Source organism: Natrix helvetica, assembly GCF_964273705.1.
Source record: "Natrix helvetica genome assembly, chromosome: 8".
In the NCBI taxonomy this organism is placed as follows: domain Eukaryota; kingdom Metazoa; phylum Chordata; class Lepidosauria; order Squamata; family Natricidae; genus Natrix; species Natrix helvetica.
The window spans coordinates 25,693,585-25,720,941 of NC_138559.1; the positions used below are offsets into that span (position 1 = coordinate 25,693,585).

Consider the following 27,357-nt stretch of genomic DNA (forward strand, 5'->3'; position numbering starts at 1 on the left):
AGACAGATTCACACCTTCTTGTCATCTTCTGGGTATGATACAGTGGGGAGTGGTTCAACTTGGGCAAAGGAAAGTGGGTTGACCTCCCAGTCCAGCCGGCAGTCCTGGACCCCCTCTCTCATACCAGACACTTCTCCTTCCAAGAACTAACCAGAGTCAACCTTTCTAAGCTTCTTGGACCATGCCTGGTTGACTAGTAGATCTTCCCAGTTGACTTCATGGTTTCAGTCAATGGCATGCTATGAAAAATTCGTTGGCCAACCATTGTTGGAAGGCTGTTGGGTCTTTCCTTTCTGCTGATCCTGGAGGGGGCAAGGACCCCCTTCATGCCAGCTTCTGCATCTAACGGGTTCCCACTTTTGCTCTCTTTCAGTCAATGCCACCCGCATCTCCCCCAGCGCCCCCTCCCTCAGGATGTCCCAGCTCTCTTCCACCTTGAAGCGCTACGTGGACTCCCCCCGCTACTCGGACACCTTGCCTTGCAGCAAAGCCTCCACCAGCTACGCCACCTACTCCTCCTACTCTTCCAAACTCTCCTCCTCTTACTCGGACAAAGAGAAGCTCAGCTACAAGCCCGCCACTCCTTCCAGCTACTTGACTTCGACCCACCTGCGGACATCAGGGGCCACTGCTTCTTCTTCCTTGAACTTCGATGGGGGCGGGAGGCTGCTCCAGCGCCCGGACTCGGGCACCAGGCTGAGTCCCGGGTACAGCCGGGTCCCTGTGCGGCCCTCCGGGGGGCTGAGTGGAGGGGCCACCTACTCCTTTGCAAACGGCCCTTCGACCAGCTATGGCTCCACCCCACTGGGACGCAAGAAATCCAGCAGTCATTCCGACCTGGCCCGGGACCTCTCCTCCATGCACCTGTCCTCGGACCCCTACCCCTCCACCTCTACCCGCAGCCCCTTCACCGCCCGCCCCCGGCAAGAGCTCTGTAGCATCCAAGGATTTTACCAGCCCAGCAGGCATTCGGATTACGTCCAGGATTACTTGGAGTCCTACAGTCGCAAAGGGGGGCGCTCCCCAGCCTCTGGCTTTCACGGCTCCACTCCGGAGGTCATCACCCCTTCCCTCCGCCCCACTAGCCGTTGCTCCGCTCAGCAGTGGGAGTGGAATGACAGCCAGACAGACGTCCTGAGCAAGGAGAATCCGGTAAGAGGCTCCGCAATTTGAACTGGGTTGGGGATGGAGTGGGGCTCTGCAGGGGGGGGGGGTTCAAAACTTTTAGCAACCAGTTCTCTCCCCGGTTGCTGGGTGGGCGTGGCTATGGTGGGCATGGCCTACTCAGCCTCCTGCATCGCCGGGGGGGGGGAGCATTTTCACCCTTTCGGTGAATGGTTTTTCTCGAGCCTCCGGGAAGGTAAAAAGGGCCTCCCACAAGCTCCGGAGCAGAGGTGGTTTTGGTTCTGGAGAACCGGTAGCAGATATTGGAGTAGTTTGGAGAACCAGCAAATGCCACCTCTAGCTGGCCCCAGGAGTGGGGAGGGAATGGGGATTTTGCAGTATCCTTCCCCTGCCATGCCCACAAAGCCACGCCCACCAAGCCACGCCACGCCCACAGAACCGGTAGTAAAAAAAATTGAATACCTCCATTGCTCTGGAGGCCAGAAAGAGGCCCATTTCTGGACTTCCGGAACTTCCAGGAGGTTTTTTTTTCACCCTCCCAGAGCCTCCCCATGGGCCCTGAACTTACCTGGCGTCCAAAACAGGCTGCGTAAAAATCCAAATCCTCTCAGCCCCTTTTCGTTCACTGGTCACATCGCACTCCGTGACCTCCTGGTTTTCCATCCATTCCAAGCGCACCTGGGTTTTTATTTTTTCCCAATACACCCTTGGCACGCTCCGGGCACGCAATGTCCCCATCTCCTCAGGAATGCAGCCAGGTGAAATGGCCATGGTACCTGGGTCAACAAGGGCATGGCCCAGTGGCCTAATTGTACTGTGCCCAGGTGAGATCAGGCGTGATGAGATGCTGGGTTAGCGGCCGCCAATACCACCACCATCCCGAATGGCTTGGGCTCCCTGTGTTCTTGAGTTAAGGGAACATGAATGATGCGGGATCCAATCTGAGGAGGTCCAGAGGTTTTGTTGTGGCCTGCCAGGGCCAGTGGAGCTGCAGATTCGGACAGTGAGGAGGTTGGGGAGGAAGATGGGCCAGTCCTGGAGTCTGGGGAAGGCTCTGATGAGGGCTCTGTGTCGGAGGCAGAGGGAGGGCCAAGGCCATACACCAGTTATCAGCTGCCTTCCGAGTCAGACATCAGTGAGGCAGAAGAACAGCAGGAGCCTCTTCTCAGTGTGCGCATGCGCAGAGTGGCCAGACAAAAGGAAGAGCTAAAGAACAGGGGTCGACTTTGGAGTAAGGCCACAGGTGGACGATGAATGGGTAAGGGGAGCGAAAGGGGAGTGGAGTTTGCAGGAGGCCATTAGTTCGCTTCATTGGTTTTTGACTCTCTGAGACTCCTTGCTAGGTTTTGCAGAGATCAGCCTGGCAGCTCTCCAAGCCAGATAAGGTCTGTGAGAGTAAATCCTCCCTTGAAAGACTTTGCTGGATGGGAATGAGCAGAATTCACAGCAAATTAAGAAAAGGATTTTATTCTCGGGACAAGGAGTTTGCTTCCTGCTCTCGGGAAGCCTCGGTCAGAACATGTTTTGTCTTCCGAAGGTTTGGACTCGTGCTGGAGCCCTTTTTTCAGGGAACTTCTCTCTAGCTTGGCAACTTGAGTGACTTGGCAAAAGATGGGGACAACAGCCACTCCTGAAAAGTGCATGCCAGGTTGAGGAAAGGATGAAGTGGAACCCTTTGCATTGAGCAGAGATGTCACCTTTGGGCAGGACGCTGAGCCTCAAGGTGTCCTCAGCCTTTCCAGCTTTTGGGGGCTTCACACCTGGAGGAAAAGGGGCATGGTGGCTCAGTGGCTAAGACACTGAGCTTGTTGATCGGAAAGATCAGCAGTTTGGCAGTTTGAATCCCGAGCACCGCGTAACGGAGTGAGCTCCCGTGACTTGTCCCAGTTTCTGCCAACCTAGCAGTTCCAAAGTAGGCAAAAAATGCGAGTAGAAAAATAGGAAGCACCTTTGATGGGAAGGAAACAGCGCTCCGTGCACCTTCGGCATTGAGTCATGCTGGCCACATGACCATGGAGACGTCTTCAGACAGTGCTGGCTCTTCGGCCTTGAAATGGAGATGAGCAAAGTCCCCTAGAGTCGGGAACGACTAGCACATATGTGCGAGGGGAACCTTTACCTTTACACACCTGGAGGAATTACACTGGAAAGCACAGAGAAAGAGAGACCCAGAGCGAGGTGTCCACCAAGTTCCCCATCTGTGGTGACCGCCTGCAGGGCCTTCTCTCAACGCCTCTCGGGACTATTGACATAACAAGCTGGTGTGTGTGTGTGTATGCGGGCGTGTGTGTTTGTGCGATTCTCTGCATGTTCCCAAGGGAGTATTAAGTGATTATATCGGTTACATAAAAAACGGGGACTTGTGCCAAGGAACAGAAATTCTGACTCTTTCGCTGCTGGTTGAAGCAAGCGATTTCCTGCATCCTTGAGAACTATTAGGTGGTTAAGGTGCTGGGCTAAAAACCAGGAGATTTGGAGTTCTAGTCCCACCTTAGCCATGAAAACTGATTGGGTGACACTGTTTGTTTGTTTATTTATTTATTTTTATCCTGCCCTTTGGGCCAATCACCAGGAGACTGTGACTTCTAGTCCTGCCTTAGGCACAAAAGCCAGCTGGGTGACTTTGGGCCAATCACCAGGAGACTGGGAGTTCTAGTTCTGCCTTTGGGCATGAAAGTCACCAGGGGTGATTTGGGGTCAGTCCCCCTCTCACACCCCCAGCCCATCTCACAGAATTCTTGTGGGGAAAGTAGAAGGAGGAAGGAGTGCTATATGTGCTCCCCACTTTGTGTGTTAATTATAAAGTCATAAAAGTAGAGTTAAAAAATAAAAATGATGCAAAGGGAATATTGTTCCCTTCACTCGCCAAGCATGTTCTCGTTCACCATGCGCATCTAGCAAAATTCCCCCCCACACCCCATCCCCCAAAGGACAAACTGGGAGAAGATCAGCATGGAGCCCCTGTGGCACAGTGGCTAGAGTGCAGTACTGCAGCTACTTCTGCTGACTGCTGGCTGCCTGCAATTTGGCAGTTCAAATCTCACCAGGCTCCAGGTTGACTCAGCCTTCCCTTCTTCCAAAGTCAGGAAAATGAGGACCCAGATTGTTGGGGGCAAGAGGCTGACTCTGTAAACTGCTTAGAGAGGGCTGCAAAAGTCCCGTGAAGCGGTATATAAGTCTAAGTATTATTGCTATTCCTTCCTTCCTTCCTTCCTTCCTTCCTTCCTTCCTTCCTTCCTTCCTTCCTTCCTTCCTTCCTTCTTTCTTTGTGGTTAGACTGCAGTATTGCAGGCTGATTTTGCCAATTGCCAGGAGTTTGATCCTGACCAGCTCAAAGTTGACTCAGCCTTCCATCCTTTCAAGTTGGGTAAAATGGGGACTCCTATTGTTGGATGCTGACTCTGTAAACCGCTTAGAGAGGGCTGCAAAAGTCCTGTGAATCGGTATATAAGTCCAAGCATGATTGCCCTTCCTTCCTTCCTTCCTTCCTTTCTTCCTTCCTTCCTTCCTTCCTTGTGGTTAGACTGCAGTATTGCAGGCTAATTCTGCCAATTGCCAGGAGTTCGATCCTGAATGGCTCAAGGTTGACTCAGCCTTCCATCCTTCCGAGGTGGGTAAAATGAGGACTCCTATTGTTGGATGCTGACTCTGTAAACCGCTTAGAGAGGGCTGTGAAGCACTGAGAAGCGGTACGTAAGTGCTATTGCTACGCAGCCTCTGCTGCGTTTCTCACCCTAACTACCTTTTATCCGTTCCTAATTTGCAAAGTTAGGAAGCCCCCATCTCTATTAATAGTTCAGGAATGACTCCTCCGAGTGCAGTGAACCTGAGCTAGCACTCTCGTAAGGATTACCGAGGGAAGGATTTGTAAGAAGGGACAAAGTTCAAACCAGTCCGATGTTCTTCTTTCAAACTTGTTCAACTTATTAGTTCAAAAAAAAACACCCCAAAATGTAATAATTCCTGGAAGTCTTGATTAAGGCCCAAAGCTCCAATGTTCTGAGCATTTGAGTGATTGCCTTTGATCTTAGTTTCCCATGGGAGCCTACCGCGTTGTCACAGAAATCTTCAGGTTTATGGAAGAAACTGGATATGGGTAGTCCTCGAATTATGACCATAATTAAGCCCACAATTACAGTCCTTAATCGTCCTGGTTGTTAAATAGATGTCACCGATTTTGTGATGTTTTCTGAAATGGTTGTGAAACAAACAGTGGTTTACTAAAATGAGGGGTCCTTGGTGCTCTCTGAGCTGGGCTGTTTTCTTGCAGATGTTTCATGACCCAACTAGGTAATATCATCAGTGTTAGAAGGGAGGTGGGGTTGCAGAGAGGAAGAGGAGGAGGAGGAGGAGTAAGAAGTTCTCTGAACTTGATTGTTTTCTTGCAGACATTTCATGGCCCAACTAGGGAACATCTTCAGTGCTAGAAGGGAGGGGGGTTTGCAGAGAAGAGGAGGAAGAGGAAAAGGAGGAGGAGGAGGAGGAGAAAGCGGAGGAGGAGGAAGCAGCTGCGTGGTCCTTGGTGCTCTCTGAGCTTGGCTGTTTTCTTGCAGATGTTTCATGACCCAGCTAGGGAACATCTTCAGTGCTAGAATGGAGGGGGGGTTGCAGAGAGGAGGAGGAGGAGTAAGAAGAAGAGGAAGAGGAAGAAGTTGGAGGGTTGTGGAGTCCTTCGTGTTCTCTGAACTTGATTGTTTTCTTGCAGACGTTTCATGACCCAACTAGGGAACATCTTCAGTGTTAGAAGGGAGTGGGGTTTGCAGAGAGGAGGAGGGGGAAGAAGAGGAGGAAGTTGGAGGGGTGTGGAGTCCTTGGTGCTCTCTGAGCTTGGTTGTTTTCTTACAGACATTTCATGGACCAAACCAGGTAACCTCATCAGTGCTAATCAGTAGCCACTGGCATTGATGATGTTACCTAGTTGGGTCATGAAACATCTGCAAGAAAACAACCAAGTTTCGGAGAGCACCGACGATCCCTCGTAGGAAAGTCTGTTGGATCAGGCCAAGCCAGCATCCTGTCTCTGGCAGAAGGTTAATTGGAGCCAGGAGCTGCCCACGGATGCCCACACATTCCGAAGGGGTGTGTGTGTGTGTGTGTGTGTGTGTGTGTGTGTGTGTGTCTCATGCCACCTGCTGGACTCCAATTTTTTAATCCCGCATCTTCTCCCTTTCCATTGGAACGAGTGTCGCCAGAACTAAGCAGCCCCTGCCAAAATAACAGCAGTCAAAAGCGACAGGGGTGTGTAAAGACGCCCCTATCTGGGCTTCGGAGCCCCCTCCCCTCCCCAGTTCCAGAGGGTCTTTCTTAGACCCCCAAGCACAATCCGGGAGGCCACAAGCAGGAGGCTACCAAAGGCTGCTTTCAGAAAGAACAGCAGAGTGTCCCCCCCCCCCCCCCCGGTGAATGATGAGGCTGGGGGACAGTGTGTGACATTCCGGGGTCATCCGAGGTTGTGCAGATCAAGAGACCAGCAATTTGCAGAGGGACAATTATGCCGGAGAGTCTATTATTGAGTTGGCTGCTGGCTACTTGCCCTGCCAGCATTTCCAGGGGCCAGGGCGAAATGCCTGGGGGAGGGGCACCCCGCACTGCCTGGGGGAGGGGCACTCCGCATGCACATCCCTCCCCCCATTTCCTTCTCTCTTCCCCCAGGCCCGTCTCCCATCCCATCCCCTTACAGACCCATCAAAGCATGTGCCTTCCACTTGAAGTGGTTCCTTTTTCTTCTTGAAAAAAAGTTTTTTTTTAAATTTCTCACCCATATATTCACAAATATACAATCTGGTGACTATTATTAATAATATGCGTTATCTTTGAGCATTTGTAACCATTTTTCTCCCCCTAAAGTTACAAATATAATCGGGATTGCTTTTCTCCCATCCTGTATACCTATCTTATTTTACAACAGCACTACTTCTTCTTCCTTCCTTCCTTCCTTCTTCTCTCCTTATCTCTTTTCTTCTTTCCTCCTCTCCTTTCCCTTCTCTACTCCTCCTTCTTTCCTCCCTTCTTCTCTCCTTCTCTCCTTTCTTCTTTCCTCCTCCCCTTTCTCTTCTCTCCTTTCCCTTCCTTTCCCCCACTCCTCCCCCCTTCTTCAGTGAAGTGGATTCCTGGGCTATCTTGAGCCAATGCAAACTTTGCTCCTGTTGGAATTCTCTTGGCTTGCAACAGGTGAAACCCTGGGCAGCTTAGATTTGCCTTTTGCAAGGGGTGGGGGTGGGGGTGGAAAAGCAACATCCTTGGGGGGGGGGGAGAATCGCTGGAATGGCTTCAGGCTCCATCTCTTTAAGTTTGCTTCCAGGAATCTCCTGCATCTCCATTGATTTGGTGGCTCAGTGGCTAAGACACTGAGCTTGTCAATCAGAAAGATCGGTGGTTCGAATCCCTACTACAGGTCTCCTGCATGAGCAGGGGGTTGGACTAGATGACCTCCAAGATCCCTTCCAACTCTGTTACTTTAAAAAAAAGAATCCTGACTCACCCCAGGGAAAGTGTTTCTTCCCCAGTGGCCAGAGGTAGCCCTGGCTGTACTTAGTGGAGAAATCTTGAGTTTCGCCCAAACGGAAGAGGGTTTTGAGTTCCAAAGACCAAAGACCCTCCCAATATCTAGTTGCAGAGAGGAGGTGCCTTCCTATGTCTTTCATGCCCAGCCAAATATACTGTATCTCAAGGATCAGCTATAAATGCATTGAGCACCATAGCTCCTTTATGACTTGTGGACTTCAACTCCCAGAATTCCTGAGCCAGCACGGCTCAACTTCCAGAATTCCTCCGCATGGCTGGCTGAGGAATTCTGGGAGTTGAAGTCCATAGCTGCTCGCTCCTGTGCCTACAACCAAGTTCTGAAATGAGCGTCATAAGTCCCTTTTTCAGGGCCGTTACAAACTTCGGTACACTAAAAAAATCGGTCATAAGTTGAGGACTGCCTCTCAAGCCAAGTCCGGCGATTCTTCCCGCCAACTTGGGGGAACTCACAGCTGCGTGTGGGTTGCAGTTGTGTTCCAGCCCTGCGCACGCACATTTGCCAGCCCTGTGAAGCTTGCACCGGAGACGCAATGACACAATTGCAAGCCCCCTTTTTCCTGAAGCGGCTTGCATGGCTGCTTGTGCAACTCAATAACGCATCGCTTCTGGGCTGCTTTCACGCATGCACGCATGAGGTCATGCGCTTCCAGTGCACCACCTACCCCCACCCCCCTGCTGGCTTAGCCTCCTGGTGCAACTTTTATCTCTGGGCTCCCAGGGAGCATGAAACAGAGTGGCAGGAGCTTGCTGACGAAGAGAGAGGCTTAAGATTCCATGAGACAAATGATGCTGAGAGGAGGGGGGGAGACATACACAGAACCAGCGCACTACACCCCTGTCTCCTTGGGTTTATTTTTATCCCGGCCAAAAATAGCTCTACTTCAGCTAAGCTAAACATAGTTTTCTCTGCAGCAGGACTCCTGTGCACAGAGATCTGCCTGGAGGGTGAAGGAAAAGTGGGAAGGGAGGATGGGGGGAAGAGAGGAATGAAGGTGGCTTGATTTATTAAAAATAAGCGAGCTGTTCATTTGTGTTACTTTTGTTCCAGATGTTATAGTATATGATTTGCACATTCTCTCCCTCCCTCTCCTTCCCTTCCTCTCTCTCTCTCTCTTTCTCTTTCTCTTTCTCTTTCTCTATTGTCTGTCTGTCTGTATATATATATATCTCTCTCTCTCTATCTCTATCTATCTCTATCATCTATCTATTATCTATCTATCTTTATATCTATCTGTCTATCTCTATATCTCTATCTATCTCTATCAACTATCTATTATCTGTCTATATTTATATATCTATCTATCTATCCATCTATTTATCTATCCATCCATCCATTCATGTATGTCTTTTGCTCTTGATATTAGCCACCATGCATCTGTAATAAAGAAAGATACACAGTTTTTTAATTAGATAACGGAAGAGTACATATAGTCCTCGACTTATAACAGTCCATTTAGTGACCGTTGAAAGTTACAACAGCACTGAAAAATGGGATTTAGAACATTTTTCACACAGACAAACGTGGCAGCCTCCTCGTGGTCACGTGATCAAAATTCAAACCCTAGGCAACTGGTTCCTATTTATGACTGTCTCGCTTATCAACAGAAATGCTTGGGGCTCAATTGTGGTCGTGAGCCGAGGACTAGCTGTACTCTGGACAATCTCAGAGGCCTCGTTCCAGCATGCAGGCGGTTCTGGATGGGTAGGATTTGAACCCAGTTCAAAAGCAAGACCGAACTATGATTGTTTTTTCCTAGTTTCTAACCCACTGCTGACGTTATTTGAGAGCAAACATTCCTGCACACAGTTGGATTTTCTTCCAAGAACCTATTTGTAGGTCAGATAATTTAAGTCACGTGTGAATATTTAATGCGGAGATAACAGGCAGAGGACTTTTGAAAAGTTTGTGGGTTGATCTTGAGGTCTTTTCCTAGTTTCCTTGAAGTTTGCAACTTTACAGTGTAGGCAGGTCCTCGACCACAATGGATCCCAAAATTAATGTTGCTAAGTGAGACGTGTGTTAGGTGAACTTTGCTCGATTTAACAACCTTCCTCACACCCGTTGTTAAACAAATCACTGCAGTTGTTAAGTTGGTCACGTGGTTCTTAAGTGAATCTTTCTCTCAATCAGTGTCCATTCATCCACCCACCCACCCACCCATCTATTTATCTATCTATCACTTATCATCTTTGTCTCAATCAATGTCTGTCTGCCTATCTGTCTATCATCTATATATAATTTTTGTTAGCTGGCAAGTCGTGTCCGACCCATCACAACCCCATGGACAATGTTCCTCTAGGCCTTCCTGTCCTCTACCATCCTCTGGAGCCCATTTAAGCTCACGCCTGCTGCTTCCATGACTCCATCCAGCCACCTTTGGGCGAAAGAACTTAAGTATTGAATAGAATAACAGAGTTGGAAGGGACCTTCTAGTCCAACCCCCTGCTTAGGCAGGAAACCCTACACCACTTCAGACAAATGGATATCCAGCATCTTCTTAAAAACTTCCAGTGTTGGAGCATTTACAACTTCTGGAGGCAAGTTGTTCCACTGATCAATTGTTCTAACTGTCAGGATATTTTTCCTTAGTTCTAGGTTGCTTCTCTCCTTGATTAGTTTCCACCCATTGCTTCTTGTTCTGCCCTCAGGTGCCTTGGAGAATAGGTTGACACCCTCTTCTTTGGGGCAACCCCTGAGATATTGGAACACTGCTTTCATGTCACCCCTAGTCCTTCTTTTCATTCAATTAGACATACCCAGTTCCTGGAACCGTTCTTCATATGTTTGAGCCTCCAATCCCCTAATCCTCTTTGTTGCTCTTCTCTGCATTCTTTCCAGAGTCTCAATATATTTTTTACATCGTGGTGACTAAAGCTTTAGTGTCAGTGTGTCCTTCCTTAGTTTCTACCAGGAATATGGAAAGGGAAGGGCCTGAGCTGGGGGGATTCTGCGCATTCCAAAGGATTTGCTTTAAGAAGAAAGCCTGGGAATGAAAGGGGAGGGGGATCATTCCAGGGTTAGCCCTGCTTGAAAGGCAGAAGAAATGCATTTCCCCCCTCCAATAAACAAGGAGCCTTTGAAATACGCTGTTCGTGCAAGATTGTATTATAAGTTTCTATTTCTCTGAGCAGTTTCACCAGGCATAGCCTTCAGCGGTTATTAAAATTAAGGGTGGGCAAACCAATATCACCCTCTTCCTTTCCTCTTTTCACAGTACTGGGGGGGAGGGGGAGTGGGGAGCAGTGGCTGAAAATTGGCAATGCTGTCTCTCGTTTAGAGGGGGGAAGTCCTCAAGAATGCTGATGTAATGACTGTAACATTATAGATAAATGTGTGTGTGTGTGTGTGTGTGTGTGTGAGAGAGAGAGAGAGAGAGAGAGAGAGAGAGAGAGAGAGAGAGAATAAATAGATGACAGATGATAGATAATAGAACAGAAAAGAACAGAATAAGGGACCTTGGAGGTCATCTAGTCCAACCCCCTGCTTAGGCAGGAAATCCTATACCATTTCAGACAAACGGTTATCCAACATCTTCTTAAAAAACTTCCAGTGTTGGAGCATTTATAACGTCTGTAGGCAAGTTGTTCAATAGATGACAGATAGATATGATAGATAGATGATAGATGATAGATAGATAGATAGATAGATAGATAGATAGATGATAGATAGATGATAGATAGATAGATAGATAGATAGATAGATAGATAGATAGATAGATAGATAGATAGATAGATAGATGATAGATAGATAGATAGATGAGATGAGAGATGGATAGGATATAAATAGATACATAGTGACATAAATGATACATAGATAGATACATATACAAAATACATAAAGGTATATAGAAACATAACATTGATCGATCAATCAATCAATTGCGGGGGGGGGCGATTTCCAACTCTTAACCCTGGGAATGGGGGAGGACTCCGGACTTTCTAGCCCCCCACTCTCCCCCCGCCCACCCCACCCCCTGTGGAAGCTGAGCCCCCCCTGGGCGAGGGGAGGGGGCTGCAAGCGGGCGTCCCTCGCGCTCCCCCTTCCGGGCGCTCGTCCGTCGGCGCCTCCCTCGAGGGAGCCCCGCCGCGCGCTCCGCCCGCCGCCCGCCCCCCTCCCGGCTTGAGGTCAGAGCCGTCCCGGTGCCGCCTTCGCCGCCGCTGCCAGCCCTTGCCGGAGCTGTGCCCGGAGCCAGGACGCCCGCTCGCCCCGCGCCCGTCGGAAGAGAGCCCCAGCGGAGGGTCCAGCGGCAGCATGCGCAACTCCTACACCGTCACCCTGCCCGCCTCGCCGCTGCCAGGCGGGCAAAAGGAGCTGCGCCCCCGGGTGCCCCTGCCGGGCTCCCTGCTGCTCTCTACCTTCGTGGGGTTGATGGTCAACAAGGCGAAGGTAAGAGGAAGGGGTGGCCGGGGAAGGTGGATGGGCAGTAGGGAGGGCAGACTCCCTGCTCTCTGCTCCCCTTTGGCTGGGCACCCAATCGCTCCCTGCTGCTTTTCACCTTCGTGGGGCGAAGGTAGGAGGAAGGGGCGGCCGAGTTTGAGTAGGTGGGTATTAGGGAAGTCTCCCTCGGGTTCTGCCCCTGCCCTCTGCCCCCCCCCCTTGGGCTGGGCACAGGATCGCCCGAGACTTGGGGGGACAAAGGGGGCAGGGGGCGTCCATTGATAGGGAGGGAAGATTCCCCCAGGTTTTGCCCCTGCCCTCTGCCCCCCCTTGGCCTGGGTACAGGATCGCCCGGGACTTGTGAGGCAAAGAGGGCAGGGGGCGCCCCGCGGCAATCGAGCCAGATCCCGGGCAGGTGGGGGGGAAATCTCTCCCATCCCACCCAACCTCCTCTTTGGACTACAGCTCCCATGCTCCTGAGCTGACCGTGGCAAGAGACGCGCCCCGGGCGGCTCATTTGGGGAGGGCGCAGGGTTGGGGAAGCAGGGACTGGAGAGACCGGGGCTTTGAGGTCGCCTTCGCGGGATGGGGGGGGGCGGGGAGGACGGATCTTCGGGATCTCTCTGAGACCGACTCGCCGGTCGCGGCCAAAGCGGCTTGCTTTGAATCTCGGTTAATTCACGATAAGGCTGAACTTTCCGCCGTCGGGTTGAACAAGGCGCACGTGTGAAGCCAACTTGGGTTTTTAAGGACGGCCTGGGAGAGCTGCTTTCAAATTGGGAACGACCAACCGGCTGGGTTGGGACACCCATGGGCCCCCAGGCGGCCTGCTGGGGATGATAGGAGTTGTAATGCAAAGGGGCTCAAAAGTTGCGGTGACGGAAGTGGGTTGAATTCAGCTTCTCTCCCCCATATTTCTAGGGACAGGTGAGGACAGGGGTTTTGTAAGGTTGAGGTAAAAAATCCACAATGGTGCAATCGAGATACTCCACGCAGGATGCACGTAGTAGAAAAGCTTTGAGTAGGCCCTTCTCTGGTAGACACCCCTGGGCTGCTTGATTCATGGCTGGTTGTTGCAGCTTCTTACAACATTGCCTGGTTTTTTGCCAAGAAGCCTTTTGATGGGGACTCCCAAACTGTCAGGAAAAGATCAGGAAACAGGTAGCCCCTTTTCCAACGGGCAAGTTTTCGGGAGCTCACCAAAGTTTGCGCCTTTGAATTAAATTTGTCTTTTGGAAAAGGGACTGCCGGTTCCATGATCTCTTGCACCATCCGTACCCTAACACAATTCTGCAATAATTGTCTCAATATATCAGCCTTTAATCTCAGAATGCCTCTTCCTGGGCAATATAATGTTTGTTCCTGCACCAACTTGAAAGCATGAAAGTGGGGGGAGAGTTAACTTGTCACTCTGCCTGTGTTTAGAAGCCCTCATTTGAGACAATGAGAGAGAGAATGAAAAAGAGGGAGGGTAGGAGAGAGATAAGGAGAGGGAGAGAGAATGAAAGAGAGAGGGAGGGAGAGAATGAGAGAGAGAATGAGAGAGAGAGAATGAGAGGGAGAGAGAGGGAGAAAGAATGAAAGAGGGAGCGAGAGAATGAAAGAGAGAGAATGAAAGAAAGGAGGGAGAAAGAATGAAAGGGAGAGAATGAAAGAGAGAGGGAAAGAATGAAAGACAGAGAATGAGAGAGGGAGAGAATGAAAGACAGAATGAGAGAAGGACGGCGGGAGAAAGAGAATGAAAGAGAGAGGGAGGGAGAGAGAAAGAATGAAAGAGAGGGAGGGAGAGAATGAAGGAGAGAGGGGATGAGAGAGGATGAGGGAGAGAATGAAAGAATGAGAGAGAATGAGAGGGAGAGAGGGAGAAAGAATGAAAGAGAGAGGACAGAGAGAGAGAATGAAAGAGGGGGGGAGAAAGAGAATGAAAGGGAGGGTGAGAATGAAAGAGAGAGAGGGAGATAGAATGAGAGCGAGAGAATGAGAGAAGGACGGAGGGAGAAAGAGAATGAAAGAGAGAGGGAGGGAGAGAATGAGAATGAGAGGGAGCAAAAGAGAAGGAGAAGGAGAGAGAGGGAGAGAATGAAGCAGAGAGAGAATGAAAAAAAGGGAGAGAATGAAAGAAAGAGAGGGAGGGAGGGAGGGAGGGAGAGAGAGAAGCAAAAAGGATGGAGGAGCCGTTGTTAAGCTCACACCCTCAGGAGGTCCTTTGCCCACAGAATGGAGAAACAACCCATTAGCTGGGCCTCTTAAGGGCTTTGCTTAAAAGCAGCTTGCTGGCTTTTTCCCACTGTAAGAACAAGAGATCAAAATGCAGGGGGGGGGGTTGAGGGGGAGGCTTCCATCTCGCCTGCCTGTCTCCAGGAATTCAAGAGCCACATGCATAGGTGGGCTGTGTGTTGCAAACTCCCCTCCCCAAAAGGTTTGAAAACCCTTTGTTTCCCCGCCTTCCTGCAAAAAGGGAGGGGGGAATTGGAAAGAATAGGGGGGAAAGGGCAGGAAATACAAAGTCTAAATCTTCCTTCCCCCCCCCCTCATCTCAATAGGCCTTTCCAGGCTCAGGACAGCTGTGGGCCCCTTTCCTTTGTCCCCCGCCCCACCTCCACCCCGCAGTCCAAGGAGTCATTTTCTAGCAGGACAGACACCTGCAATCTTGGGGGTGGGAAGATGACCCACTCACCCCAGTTTCTTTCAAGCGGGGGCTTCAGCAGACCTTCTTTATCTAAAAATCTCCCTCCCACTCCCATGTGGAGGTTAACCCATGCATAATTAGGGAGGGGGAGAATTCTGTATTTGAAGGCACAAGGAGTGGCGGCCGATTGGATTGCGATGCATGGTTGGCATTCCAGGTTCTGGAGAGACAAAGAGCAAAGATCAGGGCTTCCTGCTTTCCCAGCGAGGATTGTCTTGCAAAACCTTGGGCATTTCTCCAGCCCTGGCGGGATCCATGCCCTTCAGGTGCACCTCGGCTGTTACGTAATCCGCCTGTCCTCTGCACCTGCGGTGGGGGCAGGTCGGTGCCTTTGTTTTGCCAGTTGAATGAAGCCGGCCTAGCGTTATGTAAAAAGTTCAGCTGGCCTCTTTGCTCCGTTGCAAACTTGGCACTTCCTTGGCACAAGAGGCCGGGTCTGGAAAGCGCCAATCGCAGCTGGCTGGAAGAGGGAATGAAAGGACAGGACAGGTCAGTTTTGGAATCTGGAAGGCTTGCAAAGCTCACACGGTGTGGCACTTAATACAGGGCAGTAAAGAAAGGAGATCAAATTAGCCATCGACAGACCCAGAGACATAAACAATGTCTACGCGCTGTGCAAAAGAGGCAATCGACAAGGCAAAAGGGGGACAAAAAGACCTAAATGCAGGCAATTATGCATCCGTTATCCCCTCTCTTTGCAAAGCTCTTCTATTTTCTCTGAATCTTTTTCTTTTTAAATATTTGGATTGTACATTTTTCTTTCCAATCCATCACATTTCCAGTTTTGCAGCAGAAAAGTAGTGGCTGCATCCAGTCCTTTTTGAGTGTACATAGTTTTATACGCCCTGATTATAACCAATATATATAATGTTGTACGTCATGTTACACACATTATTTTCATAATTGTACCATAGCATTCTATATATTTATCTCTCTCCTTTCCCCTCTCTACTTCCTTCCCCTTCCTTCTCCTTCCTTCTCCTCCCTTTTCCTTTTTTCCTCTCCCCTCTTCTCCTTTTCCCCTTTTTTCCCTCTCTCCTACTCCTCTCCCCTCGTCCATTTCCTTCTCTTCTTTCCCCTCCTTCCTTCCTCTCCCTTCTTCTCTCCCCTCTTCTCTACTGCCCTCTCCTTCCCTCTCTCCTATTCCTCTCCCCTCATCCATTTCCCTCTCTCCTTTCCCCTCTCTCCTTTCCTCTTCTTTCTCCTCTTCCTTTGACTTTTTTTCTCTGAATCTTGAGTTGAGGTCTTTCAGCACTTCTGTGTACTCAAGGAAGCCTCCCACATACTTAAGAGCCTTTCGTTGGTGAAAAAGGCAATGCCTCCACTTGGTTGGGTGGGTGGGTGGGCGGGCGGGCGAGGGGGTGGGGGCTGATCGGTCCCCAGGTGATCGTGATCACAACACGGTGGCAGTGAGGAGCAATTTCTGCAGCTCTTTGGACCGCCATTTTTCAACCTGGGCAAGTTGAAGACGTGTGGGCTTCAACTCTCAGAATTCCCCACCCCAGCAAGGTTGTATTTAGTATGAGGGTGGGCTGTAGGGCATTTGAAAGGAGGAGACCCCCACCCCACCCCCTGAATTGCTTTCAGCAAAACCTGCTCTTGAATTATCCTTTCGAGACCAAAAAATGCCCAAGTATATACAGGCCCTCCAGGTAGGACCAGGGACCATCCCTTTACCCTCAGCGGTTCGTTTTGAAAAGCATGCACGAGATAACTGCACCAGATGCCCCGATCATGCACCGTGTGGTTTGCCTTGTTGTTGTTGTTTTTATTTTGCTGGAGTGCAAAATAAGATTGCATCTGGAGCGCCTCAAGATGGCCCAGGTATCGAGAGAGGCACGTTCGCCTCCCTCCCGGCTGCGGGATTTGCAAGGGCAGGTGCCCGATGCCAGCCGCCCGCAGCGGAAGAATGCAAGCTGACAGGTCTCGCGTGCCAGAAAGATGTGCCAGGGCTCCATTCCTTGGTTTCTCCTTGAGGAATTTTGGTCTCCGCTTCGTCGGGCGGGGAAAACTCTTGGGAAGGATTCAAACCCTTGATTCAGCAAAGCAGGTTCTGCAGGGGTCATTTCAGGTGCCAGCTTTGCCAATCCTTTCCCACTCTTAGGAATTTTCCCCATTTATTGCTTTTTCCTAAAATAATTGCTTGTGTCCAGGATTCTGACATGCAGGCAGTCCTCATCTAGCAACAGCTTGCACTTACAACAGTAACTAGAAATGAACCGTGCAATCCGTTCTCGCCTTGACGACCTTCACGAGCCTGTAAAGGAAAACTCAAGTCAGACGTTACAAGCACAGCTGCAGCTCCACCGAGCAACCGCTTCGATTAAGGACCGAATTGCTGGTCCCAACCGTAGTCGCTAAATGAGGAGTTTCTGGACTTCTCGCAGATTGCATTCTCTGGTTCCACAAATACATTGCACCCTTTGGCTGCTCTGGAAAAATCTAACCGCTGGCTGGCATCATCCTTGAGTTCGTTTGGCCGCCAGCGTCTGTCTTGCGCCTTTTCGTGTTTAGAAAACCTGAGCGCAATTCGTAGAGAACCGCGCTCCGTTTCTGTCCCAGAAATATCCGCCAATATCCTTTGCATTGCCGAATTGACGTTCTTAATCCCTCTTATGCCAGGAAGTCTGAGATTTTCCTCTACGTTCATATTTTGCCTCCCCTGCTGTCCATTTTTATCCCTTCCACGCCATAAGTAGCTTAGCCTGGAACATGAGCGAATTCATCCCCTGGACGTCACGATAGAGATTTCCGCTCTGGTCTCTCCAGGCCACTAAAATACACCCTGATTATTCCATCGTATCGGCCACATCGCTCGGTAGCTTTGAGTAGCACTGATGGCAACACGGCCAATGGACTGCTTTAGGATATAACCTTAGGATCAGGATGGCAAACCTATGGCACGCCTGCCAGAGGTGGCACACAGAGCCCTCTCGGGGCATGCGCGCCATCGCCAGCTGTTCTTCTGGCTTCCAGCACTGGCATGCGCCCCATCGCCAGCTGATCTTCACACATGCCGGAGCCACGAAAACCTGAAGACTGGCTGGCCAGACCTTCAGTCTGCAAGGAGTATAAATCCTTCCATTCCCCACCATCCAGGCAAAGGGGAGGAGAGAAGGAGGAGGAAGAAGAGGAAAAAAGGGAGAAGAAAGAAGGAGGAAGGGAGGAGGAAGAAGAAGAAAGGGAGGGGAGGAGGAAGAGGAAGAAAGGGAGAAGAAAGGAGAAAGAAGACGAGTAGAAAGAAGAAGTGGTGGGGAGGAAGAAGGAGGAGGAGAGGGGGGAAGGAGGAAGAAGAGGAGGAAAGAAAGGAGAAGATAAAATGAGAAAGAAGAGGAGTAGAAAGAAGAAGAAGGGAAGGGGGAGAAGGAGGAGGAAGAAGAGGGAAAGGCAGGAGGAGGAGGAGGAAGAAGAAGAAGAGGGGGAGGAAGAGGAGAACATGTGTCCCCTCCCCTCCTTTCCCATGCCTGACAGGAAGCTGGCCTGGGGGAAGCGCCATGTGCCCAATTAGAGTGGAGTTGGAGCCGTTTGGAGACGGGTCTATTTTGGGCAGTCGTCAAGGAGAACGCTGCAAGCCTCCCACTCGCACATGTCAAGGGCTATTTGGAGCCACCGGTGCGCAGCCTCCCTCTCCGCCTCCCGTTCTGGGGTGCCAAGGCAGCAGAACCCCACGATCTGGGGAAAGGACAGGGATCGTTCTCCCCCTCTGGCCTTTGGCTGAAAATCTCTCCTGGCAAAAATCCACCCCTTCACCCAGACACCTCCGGCTCTTCTGCACCTCAATCTTTGGACTGGTGGTTTAAAAGGCAGGGCGGGAGGGGAAGCAGCTAGTCCTCAAGGTTTGGCCTCAGCTTTCAGAGAGCAGAGAGAGAGTTGGAGGTCAAAGTTTGTTCCAGGGACCAACCAAGCGTTCCCGTGAGAGCTTCAAAGACCTTTGCCCTACTTTGCGCCAGGTTTGAGCCCAAGCATCCTGAACTGGCTAAGGAAGAGGCCGAGCCTCAGGCTGGGTTTCCCCTTGGGCTCACATCCCCCTCCCCACCCTCCGTGGCCCCATCCCTGCTTATCTGGAGGCCCAAAACCCCATTGCCCACAAAATAATTATTCAGCACCAGGATTTCCCCACGATTCTTCTCTTTTTAAAATTGCCAGTTCTGCTTCAGAAAGCAGAGAGGAAAACATACAGAACGATGCCGGGTTCTCGGTCTTCCTGGGCTGCTGTTCGAAATCGCCCTCCGCACAGTCTCCCTGCCCGGTCAGTTTCTCTCAACGTTTCTGGGTACTCTCCCTTCCGTTTGCCTGCAGAGTTGGGGGTTTCTGCAGAAGGAAAGATAGGAGGAAGATAGCAACCACACCAAAGAATTTGAGCCCCGCCTTGATCCACGCAAAAGCAGCACCAGGCAGAAGTTCACCAGGTAGAGCCTTTCCCAGGCCAGCAAGGCTTAAAATCCCTGGTACAGAGAGTCCTTGTCAGTGGTGCGATACCAATTTTTTTTACTACCTGTTTGCTCGTGTGCGTGCATGCACAGAAGCGTCCCGGCGCATAGGAGCAGCCTCCCACCACCACTACTACCTATTCGCCTGAACCGGGAGTAACTCACCTCTGGTCCTCACCTAACAACAGTTCGTTTAGTGACCGTTTCACACTTATGACCATTGCAGCATCCCCAGGGTCGTATGATTTACATTCAGACGCTTGAAAACTGGTTCCTATTTACGACGGTCGCGTGATCCTCTTTTCCAACACTCTGACGATTCACTTAACGGCTGTGTTGCTCATTTGATGACTGCAGGGATTCCCTTAACAAAACGTGGCACGAAACGTTGTAAAACAGGGCCAAACTCAATGAACAAATGAGTTTCCCACTTGTTCTCACTTAGCAACGTCCGTTTTGGTCTCCGTTGTGGTCATAAACTGAGGACATCTTCCTGTTGAGGGTGGGTGTGCGTTCGAGTGCAGCTTCTCCTCCCTCCTTGGCCTTCCTGCCCCGTTTCTCCTCTCCCCACTCCAAGGAGAGGGTGAGCAAGAACACCGGCCTCTGGGCCTGTGCCAGCTGGACCCGTTCCGACCATCCGTCCAGGCCAAGAATTTATGTCCCAGCTCTTCATAATCCACCAAGATCCTGCAGTGTTTCTGCTGACGACTCTGAGGACTCGTCACCCGACTGGTTGGATCTCTCCTGTGGAAAGCAAGACTTTGCCCCCACCCCACCCCACTCCTTTGCCCAAGGGGCCAGCCGAGCGGTTGGCAAAGGCCGAGCGGTTCATGCCAGTCTCTGGGCATGGGTAGATTTCTCTGTGTCTCTTGCTAGCTGATAGATAGACAGGCAGAGAGAGAGAGAGAGAGAGAGACAGACAGACAGACAGACAGACAGACAGACAGACAGAGACATAGATAGATATATTGATTGATTGGTAGATACAGAGACAGACAGACAGACAGATGATAAAGATGAGAGAGGATAGATAGACAGACAGACAGACAGACAGACAAAGACATACATTGATTGATTGATAGATAGATAGATAGATTGATAGAGAGAGAGAGAGACAGATGATAAAGATGAAAGAGAGAGGAGAGAGAGACATAGATACATTGATTGATTAATAGAAAGAGACAGACAGATGATAAAGATGAGAGAGAGAGGAGAGAGAGAGAGAGAGAGAGAGGCATACATTGATATATATAGATAGATAGATAGATAGATGATAGATGATAGATAGATAGATAGATAGATAGATAGATAGATAGATAGATAGATAGATGATAGATAGATAGATAGATAGATAGATAGATAGATAGATAGATAGATAGATAGATAGATAGATAGATAGGCAGACAGACAGACAGACAGACAGACAGACGATAAAGATGATAGAGACGGAGACGAGAAAGATGAGAGAGAGAGAGGGAGGGAGAGAAAGGGAGAGGGGGGGAGATTTTAAATGCACTGAACCCAAAGGTGGTTTTGCCAGATGTGCTCTTTTGGGGGGTGAATCGGTTGGAGCAGTTTCAGTCCCTGGTCATTTGTTGAAATGTTTTCTGCATTAAGAAGAAAGCGATGAGGACTAGAAATATGAAAGCAGCGGAGCTCTGGGGCGAAGCATGAGCGGAGCGTGGGATAAAAACTGGGATGTTAGAAAAAGGGGTTCAGGGGCTCTCAGTGGGGGAGGGGGGTCTTTAGGGCTGCTAGGCTGGTGTTTCTCGACCTGGGTTGCTTTAAGAGAGGTTGACTTCAAGTCCCAGAATTCCCCAGCCAGCCTGGTTCCCCTTGGAAGGAGAAGGGTTTCCTTTGCAGGGCTTGCTGTTTGAACCCTCCAGTCCCGGGGAGTTCCACAGCCACCATTGGAGCACACCGGAGGCTTGCAAATGGCTTCTGGGAAAAGCAAAAGAAGGCAAGGTGCTTTCCGGGTAGGGCCAGGCCTTCCTCCTCTGCTAAGAGCAGCCCCCTCCTCTGCCTTCTCTTTTCCCTGCCGGCTTTGCTGGGACCCCCGGGGCCAATGTGGCCTGGAGTTTTGTATGGTTGTCTGAAGGCTGCCTTGTCACAAACCGGGATTTCTTCTTCCTTTGCAGAATTCGAAAACGGTACAAGGTTTGACTGGTCTCCGAAACCTCGGAAACACCGTAAGTCTTCCTTCCTTCCTTCCTTCCTTCCTTCCTTCCTTCCTTCCTTCCTTCCTTTTTCTTTCTTCCTTCTTCCCTCTCTCCCTCCCTTCATCACTTCCTTTCTTTCTTCCTCCCTCCCTCCTTCCCTCCCTCCTGTCTTTTTCTCCTTCCTTCCTTTCTTCTTCCCTCTCTCTCTCCCTCTTTATCACTTCCTTCTTCCCTCTCTTCCTTCCTTCATCACTCTTCCTTTCTTCCTCCTTCCCGCCCTACCATCTTTTTCTCCTTCCTTCTTCCCTCTTTCTCTCCCTCTTTATCACTCTTCCTTCTTCCCTCTCTCCCTTCCTTCGTCACTCTTCCTTCCTTCCCTCCATCTTTCTTCCTTCCTTCTTTTCCTCCTTCCTTCCTTTCCTCCATGACTCCTTGTGGAAAACCCTGGTGAGATCTCAGCCATGTTTGACAAACATGCTTCTCCTCCTAGCATACTTGCTGAGCTCATTCCTCGCAGGGGGCTGCCTCTCCTCCCCTTTGCCTCCCCTGACCAGGTCCTCAGAGCCCCCGGGGAGGCGAGGGGGCTTGTGCAGTTGACCCCAGAGCTTCAGCTCAGCTCTCCCACCCAGGCCAGTCGGGTCTGGTTGAGGAAGTCGAGTTACCTTCACTGGCTATTTGGCCTCACTTCCGCTTCTCGGATGACGATGCGTTGAGTTTTGGTCTCCCTTGTGCATAAGGAAGGGGGAGTCCCCGAAGAGTTGTGTAACTATTTCGGAAAATTGTTTCACCAGGCCACACCCAGATGTGACAACTGGTAGGCAGAGAAAGTCGTATTTGAAAGATGGTATGGGCAAGTGGTGGCCACACAACTCTAGGAAGTCTCCAGTCCACAAACACACACAGAGGCACGCGCGCACACACAGGCCATTTTTCTGGTCCCTTCATGGCTACATCAGAAGTGTCAGCACACTTGTCTGTCACTTTGAGCTAGGAAGATTTGCCGCAGATTTTTCCTTCTCAAAGTAGATTCCTCAGCAGGCAAAAACAATGCAGCCTAGTGAGATTAGGCATGTATGATTTGAATAGAATAACAAGAGTTGGAAGGGACCTTGGAGGTCTTCTAGTCCAACCCCCTTCCTAGACAGGAAACCCTACATCGCTTCAGACAAATGGATGTCCAACATCTTCTTAGAAACATCCAATGTTAGAGCATTCACAACTTTTGGAGGCAATTTCTGTTCCACTGATTAATTGTTCTAACTGTCAGACAATTTCTCCTTAGTTCTAAGTTGCTTCTCTCCTTGATTAGGTTCCACCCATTGCTTCTTGTCCTGCCCTCCGGAGCTTTGGAGAATTTGTGGCAGGAAAATTTTCTTTTCCTCCTTTTTTTCCTTCCATCTGTCTCTCCTTTCTTCCCTTTTGTTGGGGAGGAGATGGGAGGGGTGGGGAGAAAAGGGAAGGAAATAGAGAAAAAGGAAGGGAAAGGAAAGGAGGAAATGGGAAGGGAAGGAAGGGGAAGGGAAAGGAAGGGAAAAGAAAGGAAAGGAGGAAACGGGAAGGGAAGGAAGGAGAAGGGAAAGGAAAGGATTGGCTATGCAAGTGGGTTCTCCTTTGGTGCTCATGGAAGGGAGTTCCTTCTCAGATGAACATCTGCCAGGACCTCCTCCCAACCACAAGAAGAGAGAAAGGAAGGAGAGTCTCACTTCCTTCTTGCTACCATCCCCCTCCCCCAAATAATCCCACCCAGCGGTTGATGGAGGAGGAAGAGAAGGAGGAGAGCCAGTAGTAACAGTACTAGCAGTTGCTGCTGCTCCACTTGATCCCCAAAGAAGGGATTTGGGTTGAACGATGGAAGAAGATCTTGCAGGGAAGGTTTGAGGTCTCCATAAAGTCATTGATGCCCCCCCGCCCCCCGCTTAATTTAATTAATTAATTTCTTAGATTTTTAGACCTCCCCTCTCCCAGAAAGGGACTCGGGGCTTCGCTTTAGGGAGCTGGCGAACAAAACCCATCACCCACCACTGGTGGGCATCATCTCTGCCTGGGCGTGACCGACCCATGTCTGTGCGTGACTGCATGCCCATGTGCATCGTAGCATGAGTCAGTCACGGATGCAAGAGAACACTGTGGGTGAGCAGGAAAAAGAAAATACCCCCCCCCCAAAAAAAACCTTTGGGTTTCTTAATTATTTTTTCACCATAGCAACGGCTCGCGGCATTTTTATATTTTTAGAGTTACTTTAAGCTATTTTAAAAAAATTTTAGACATAGGTGAGGGAGCATGGAGGGCAGGATAAGAACTAAGGGGTGGAACCTTATCAAAGAGAGAACTAACTTTGAATTAAAGGGGAATTCTGTTACCGTATTTTTCGGTCTATGAGACGCACTGGTATATAAGACGCACCAAGATTTCGAAGAGGTAAGTAAGAAAAAAAGTTTTTGTCCCTCCCCGCCCCCAGGAGTGCTCTCACCAAAATGGGGGGGGGGGGTATTTTTCCCTTCCGCCAGCCCTGCTGAAGCCTGCAGTGCTTCAGGGAGTGGGGGAAGGCAAAACACCCCCATTTGGGTGAAAAACGCCCCTTTTTCGCCCCTTTTTCACAAAAATGGGATGTGGGGGCAAGGCTTCGGGAGGCCAGAAAATGGCTGTATTCGGTGTATAAGACGCACCAACATTTCCACGCTCTTTTGGTGCGTCTTATACTCCAAAAATATGGTAATTCCACAATTTAGCAGTGGAACGGAAGATGCCGCCAGAGGTTGTGGGGGCTCTACCCCTGGAGATTTTCAAGAAGAAACTGCACAGCCATTTCTCCAGAATGATATAGGGTCCCCCCTCCTCACGCAGGGGGTTGGACTAGAAGACCTCCAAGGTCCCTTCCAACCATGTGATTCTATCTTCCAAAATTTGCTTTTCTGAGGAGGAAATCTGAGGGGTACCTGGGATCTTTTTTTACAGGGTCCCTCCTGGCCCAGAGTTTAATGAAGGTCATAGTCAGTGACACCTCCCCTCTCCCTTTGCAGTGGTGCAGTGGTCTAGAGGTGGAGCTCCCACCTCACAATCAGCAGTTAGTTCGATCCTAGGTAGAGGCAGATATTTCTCTCTCTTTGGGCAAAATGAGAATATATCTGCTGAACAAAACTCCGCATTGGTGACGGGAAAGGCATCTGGCCATGAAAACACTCTGCTGAATTCCATTCGGTTGCCCAGATTCCACCCCACAAGGGATTTTGGGGTCGTTAAAAGATGATGTATAGTCAGGGCCCCCTTTAGTTTGCCAGGTGCTTAAAAGACACACCTTGCATAGCAGATAATTTCCTCTCTCTCCCTCCCTCTCTCTCTCTCTTTCTTTCTTTCCTGCCTCTTGCAGTGTTTCATGAACTCCATCCTACAGTGCCTGAGCAACACCAAAGAGCTGCGAGATTACTGCCTGCAGAGCCAATACGTTCGCGATCTCAACAATAACAGTCGCATGCAGATGTCGCTTATGACGGGTGAGAAGGCGGAGAGATTTCGCTCAATGGCACAACGGGAAACAGTTGGCAGGAGGAGGTGGGCCTTCCTCTCCCGAAGCCCCTTAATGGGGCGGGGGGGGGAACTAGGAAGGAAGTGGGGAAAGCTGAAGCAGGCGACTTTCAGAGGGAAGAAAAGAGGAAGAGGAGGAAGACTGTGGGGGCCTTGGTGCTCTTTGAGCTTGATAGTTTTCTTGCAGTTGTTTCATGACCCAACTAGGTAACATCGTCAGTGCTAGAAGAGAGAGAGAGAGAGGAGGGGGAGGAGGAGGAGAGGAGGAGGAGGTGGACGACAGTGGAGTCCTGGTGCTCTCTGAGCTTGGTTGTTTTCTGGCAGATGTTTCATGGCCCAACTAGGCAACATCATCCGTAGTAGAAGGGAGTGGAGTTGCTCTGATTCAGACTTTAGCACTGATAATGTTACCCAGTGGGTCAGGAAACGTCTGCCAGAAAACCACCAAGCTCAGAGAACACCAAGGACCCCACAGTCTGTCGTCCTCCTTTTCCTCCTCCCTCCTCCAACCCCACTTCCTAACACTGATAATGTTACCTAGTTGGGTCTGCAACAAAACAGCCAAGCTCAAAAACCTACCTTCCTCCTCCTCTTCCTCCTCCTCCTCCAACCCCACTCTCTTCTAGCCCTGATAATGTTACCTAGTTGGGTCATGAAACATCTGCAAGGAAACCACCAAGCTCAGAGAACACCAAGGACCCCACAGTCGTCCTCCTCTTCTTCCTCCTCCTCCTCCAACCCCACTCTCTTCTAGCCCTGATAATGTTACCTAGTTGGGTCATGAAACATCTGCAAGGAAACCACCAAGCTCAGAGAACACCAAGGACCCCACAGTCGTCTCCTCTCTCTTCCTCCTCCTCCTCCAACCCCACTCTCTTCTAGCCCTGATAATGTTACCTAGTTGGGCCATGAACGTCTGCAAGGAAACCACCAAGCTCAGAGAGCATCAAGGACCCCTCAATCCCTGGGATTCTTCTCTCCCCCCTCCCCCAGTTCCCTGCTCTTGTTTGGCAGTGGTTGTCATCATGGATTCTGGCCCCCAGGGCCCCCCAGGTCTCCCGCAATGTGGATGAGAGCTAGAAAGTAAGCCAGACCCCCCTTGGTTTAGAAGGGACGGAAGAAAGTCTCGTCCTTCGTGGCCCCCTTGGGGTCTTCTGGGCTCGTGTCTTGACGGCCGCCTCGCTTCCTCCCCTCTCTCCAGAGTTCGCCAAGCTCATCCAGGCATTATGGACCTCCTCTCCCAATGACTCCGTCAGCCCTTCCGAATTCAAGATGCAGATTCAACGATACGCCCCCCGCTTTGTGGGGTACAAGTAAGAGGGGGATCCCGTACCTTCCTGTCCCATTTTTTTCCAGGAGGGAAAATGTTCCTCCTTTGCTTGTTCTTCCCCAGTCTCAGGAATGCTTTTTACATTTGCTGGCTCTGGATTCCTTCATAGCAGCTTCTTGTCATGGGACTACAACTCCCATGTCTTGGCATTCAGCATCTCTCTCTCCTCCTGCTTCTCCTCTTCTCTTCCTTTCCCCCCTCCCTTTTCCTCTCCTCTCTTCCCATCTGCCTCCCCTCCTCCTCCTCTCCTCTCTCTGTCCCTCTCCTCCTCTCCCCTCCCTTCTCCTCTCTACCCCTCCCCTCCCCCTCCTCTCCTTTCCTTTCCTTCTGCCAATAATCTGTCCTAACCACCCAGTATCACTTTGGCCTCTAAATTAAGTACATTAAAACAAATCAATGAACTCCCTCCCCTCCCTGCAGAAGAAGGGGAGGACAAGAGTCGGTTTCCTCTTCTTCTAGCCTTCTTCTCCCAGGCTCCTTGGGTGGGCCTAACTGGCACCTCCTTCCCCCAGGCTTAGATTGACACCTGTCCTTCCTCTCCCGCAGCCAGCAGGACGCCCAGGAGTTCCTGCGCTTCCTTCTCGACGGGCTCCACAGCGAAGTGAACCGAGTGCTGGTCCGTCCCAAAGGCAACAACGACAACCTAGACCACCTAACGTGAGTCCCAGCAGAATCGGAGCCCCGGGATAGTTGGGGTTTTTTGGGGGGGGGGAGAAGGAGATTGGAGACCACCAGACACCGATGTCCCTGGTCTGGTCTGGACTGATCAGGCTTGTCCTTGAGAAGGTCCATCTGTGGGGCTGGGTCCCCAAGAAAGATCCAGGTGACCCAGTGAGATGGAGAGCCAGTTTGGGTTCAAGCACAATAACCATAGCCCTTAGACTTATATACCGCTTCACGGTGCTTCATAGGCCCTTTCTAAGCAGTTTACAGAGTCAGCCTCTTGCCCCCAACAATCTGGGTCCTCATTTTATACACCTCGGAAGGACGGAAGGCTGAGTCAACCTTGAGTTGGTCAGGATCGAACTTCTGGAAGTGGGCAGAGTTGCCTGCAATACTGTATTCTAACCACTGGGAGAGAAGGAAGGAAGGCAGGGAAGGGAGGAGAGAGGGAGGAAATAAAGATCCTGTAGAGCAGGGTGTCCAAACTTGGACACTTTAAGACTTGTGACTTCAACTCCCAGAATTCCCCAGCCAGC

At 50.4% G+C, this 27,357-nt stretch overlaps 1 protein-coding gene across 4 annotated transcripts in view; it reads left to right on the forward strand.

Moving 5' to 3' along the window:
- Positions 1–27,357, forward strand: part of USP2 (ubiquitin specific peptidase 2) — a 56,103-nt gene that overhangs the window by 18,290 nt on the left and 10,456 nt on the right. For 3 of the 4 annotated variants that reach the window (XM_081960896.1, XM_081960897.1, XM_081960898.1), the window contains 5 exons: positions 374–1,152; positions 21,286–21,336; positions 24,674–24,797; positions 26,030–26,141; positions 26,705–26,815. In XM_081960896.1, coding sequence (XP_081817022.1) covers positions 415–1,152; positions 21,286–21,336; positions 24,674–24,797; positions 26,030–26,141; positions 26,705–26,815 — 1,136 coding nt within the window. In that variant the 5' untranslated portion in view covers positions 374–414. Of the gene's footprint in view, positions 1–373; positions 1,153–11,785; positions 12,038–21,285; positions 21,337–24,673; positions 24,798–26,029; positions 26,142–26,704; positions 26,816–27,357 lie in introns of those variants that run through there. The other variant, XM_081960899.1, reaches the window with a different exon arrangement.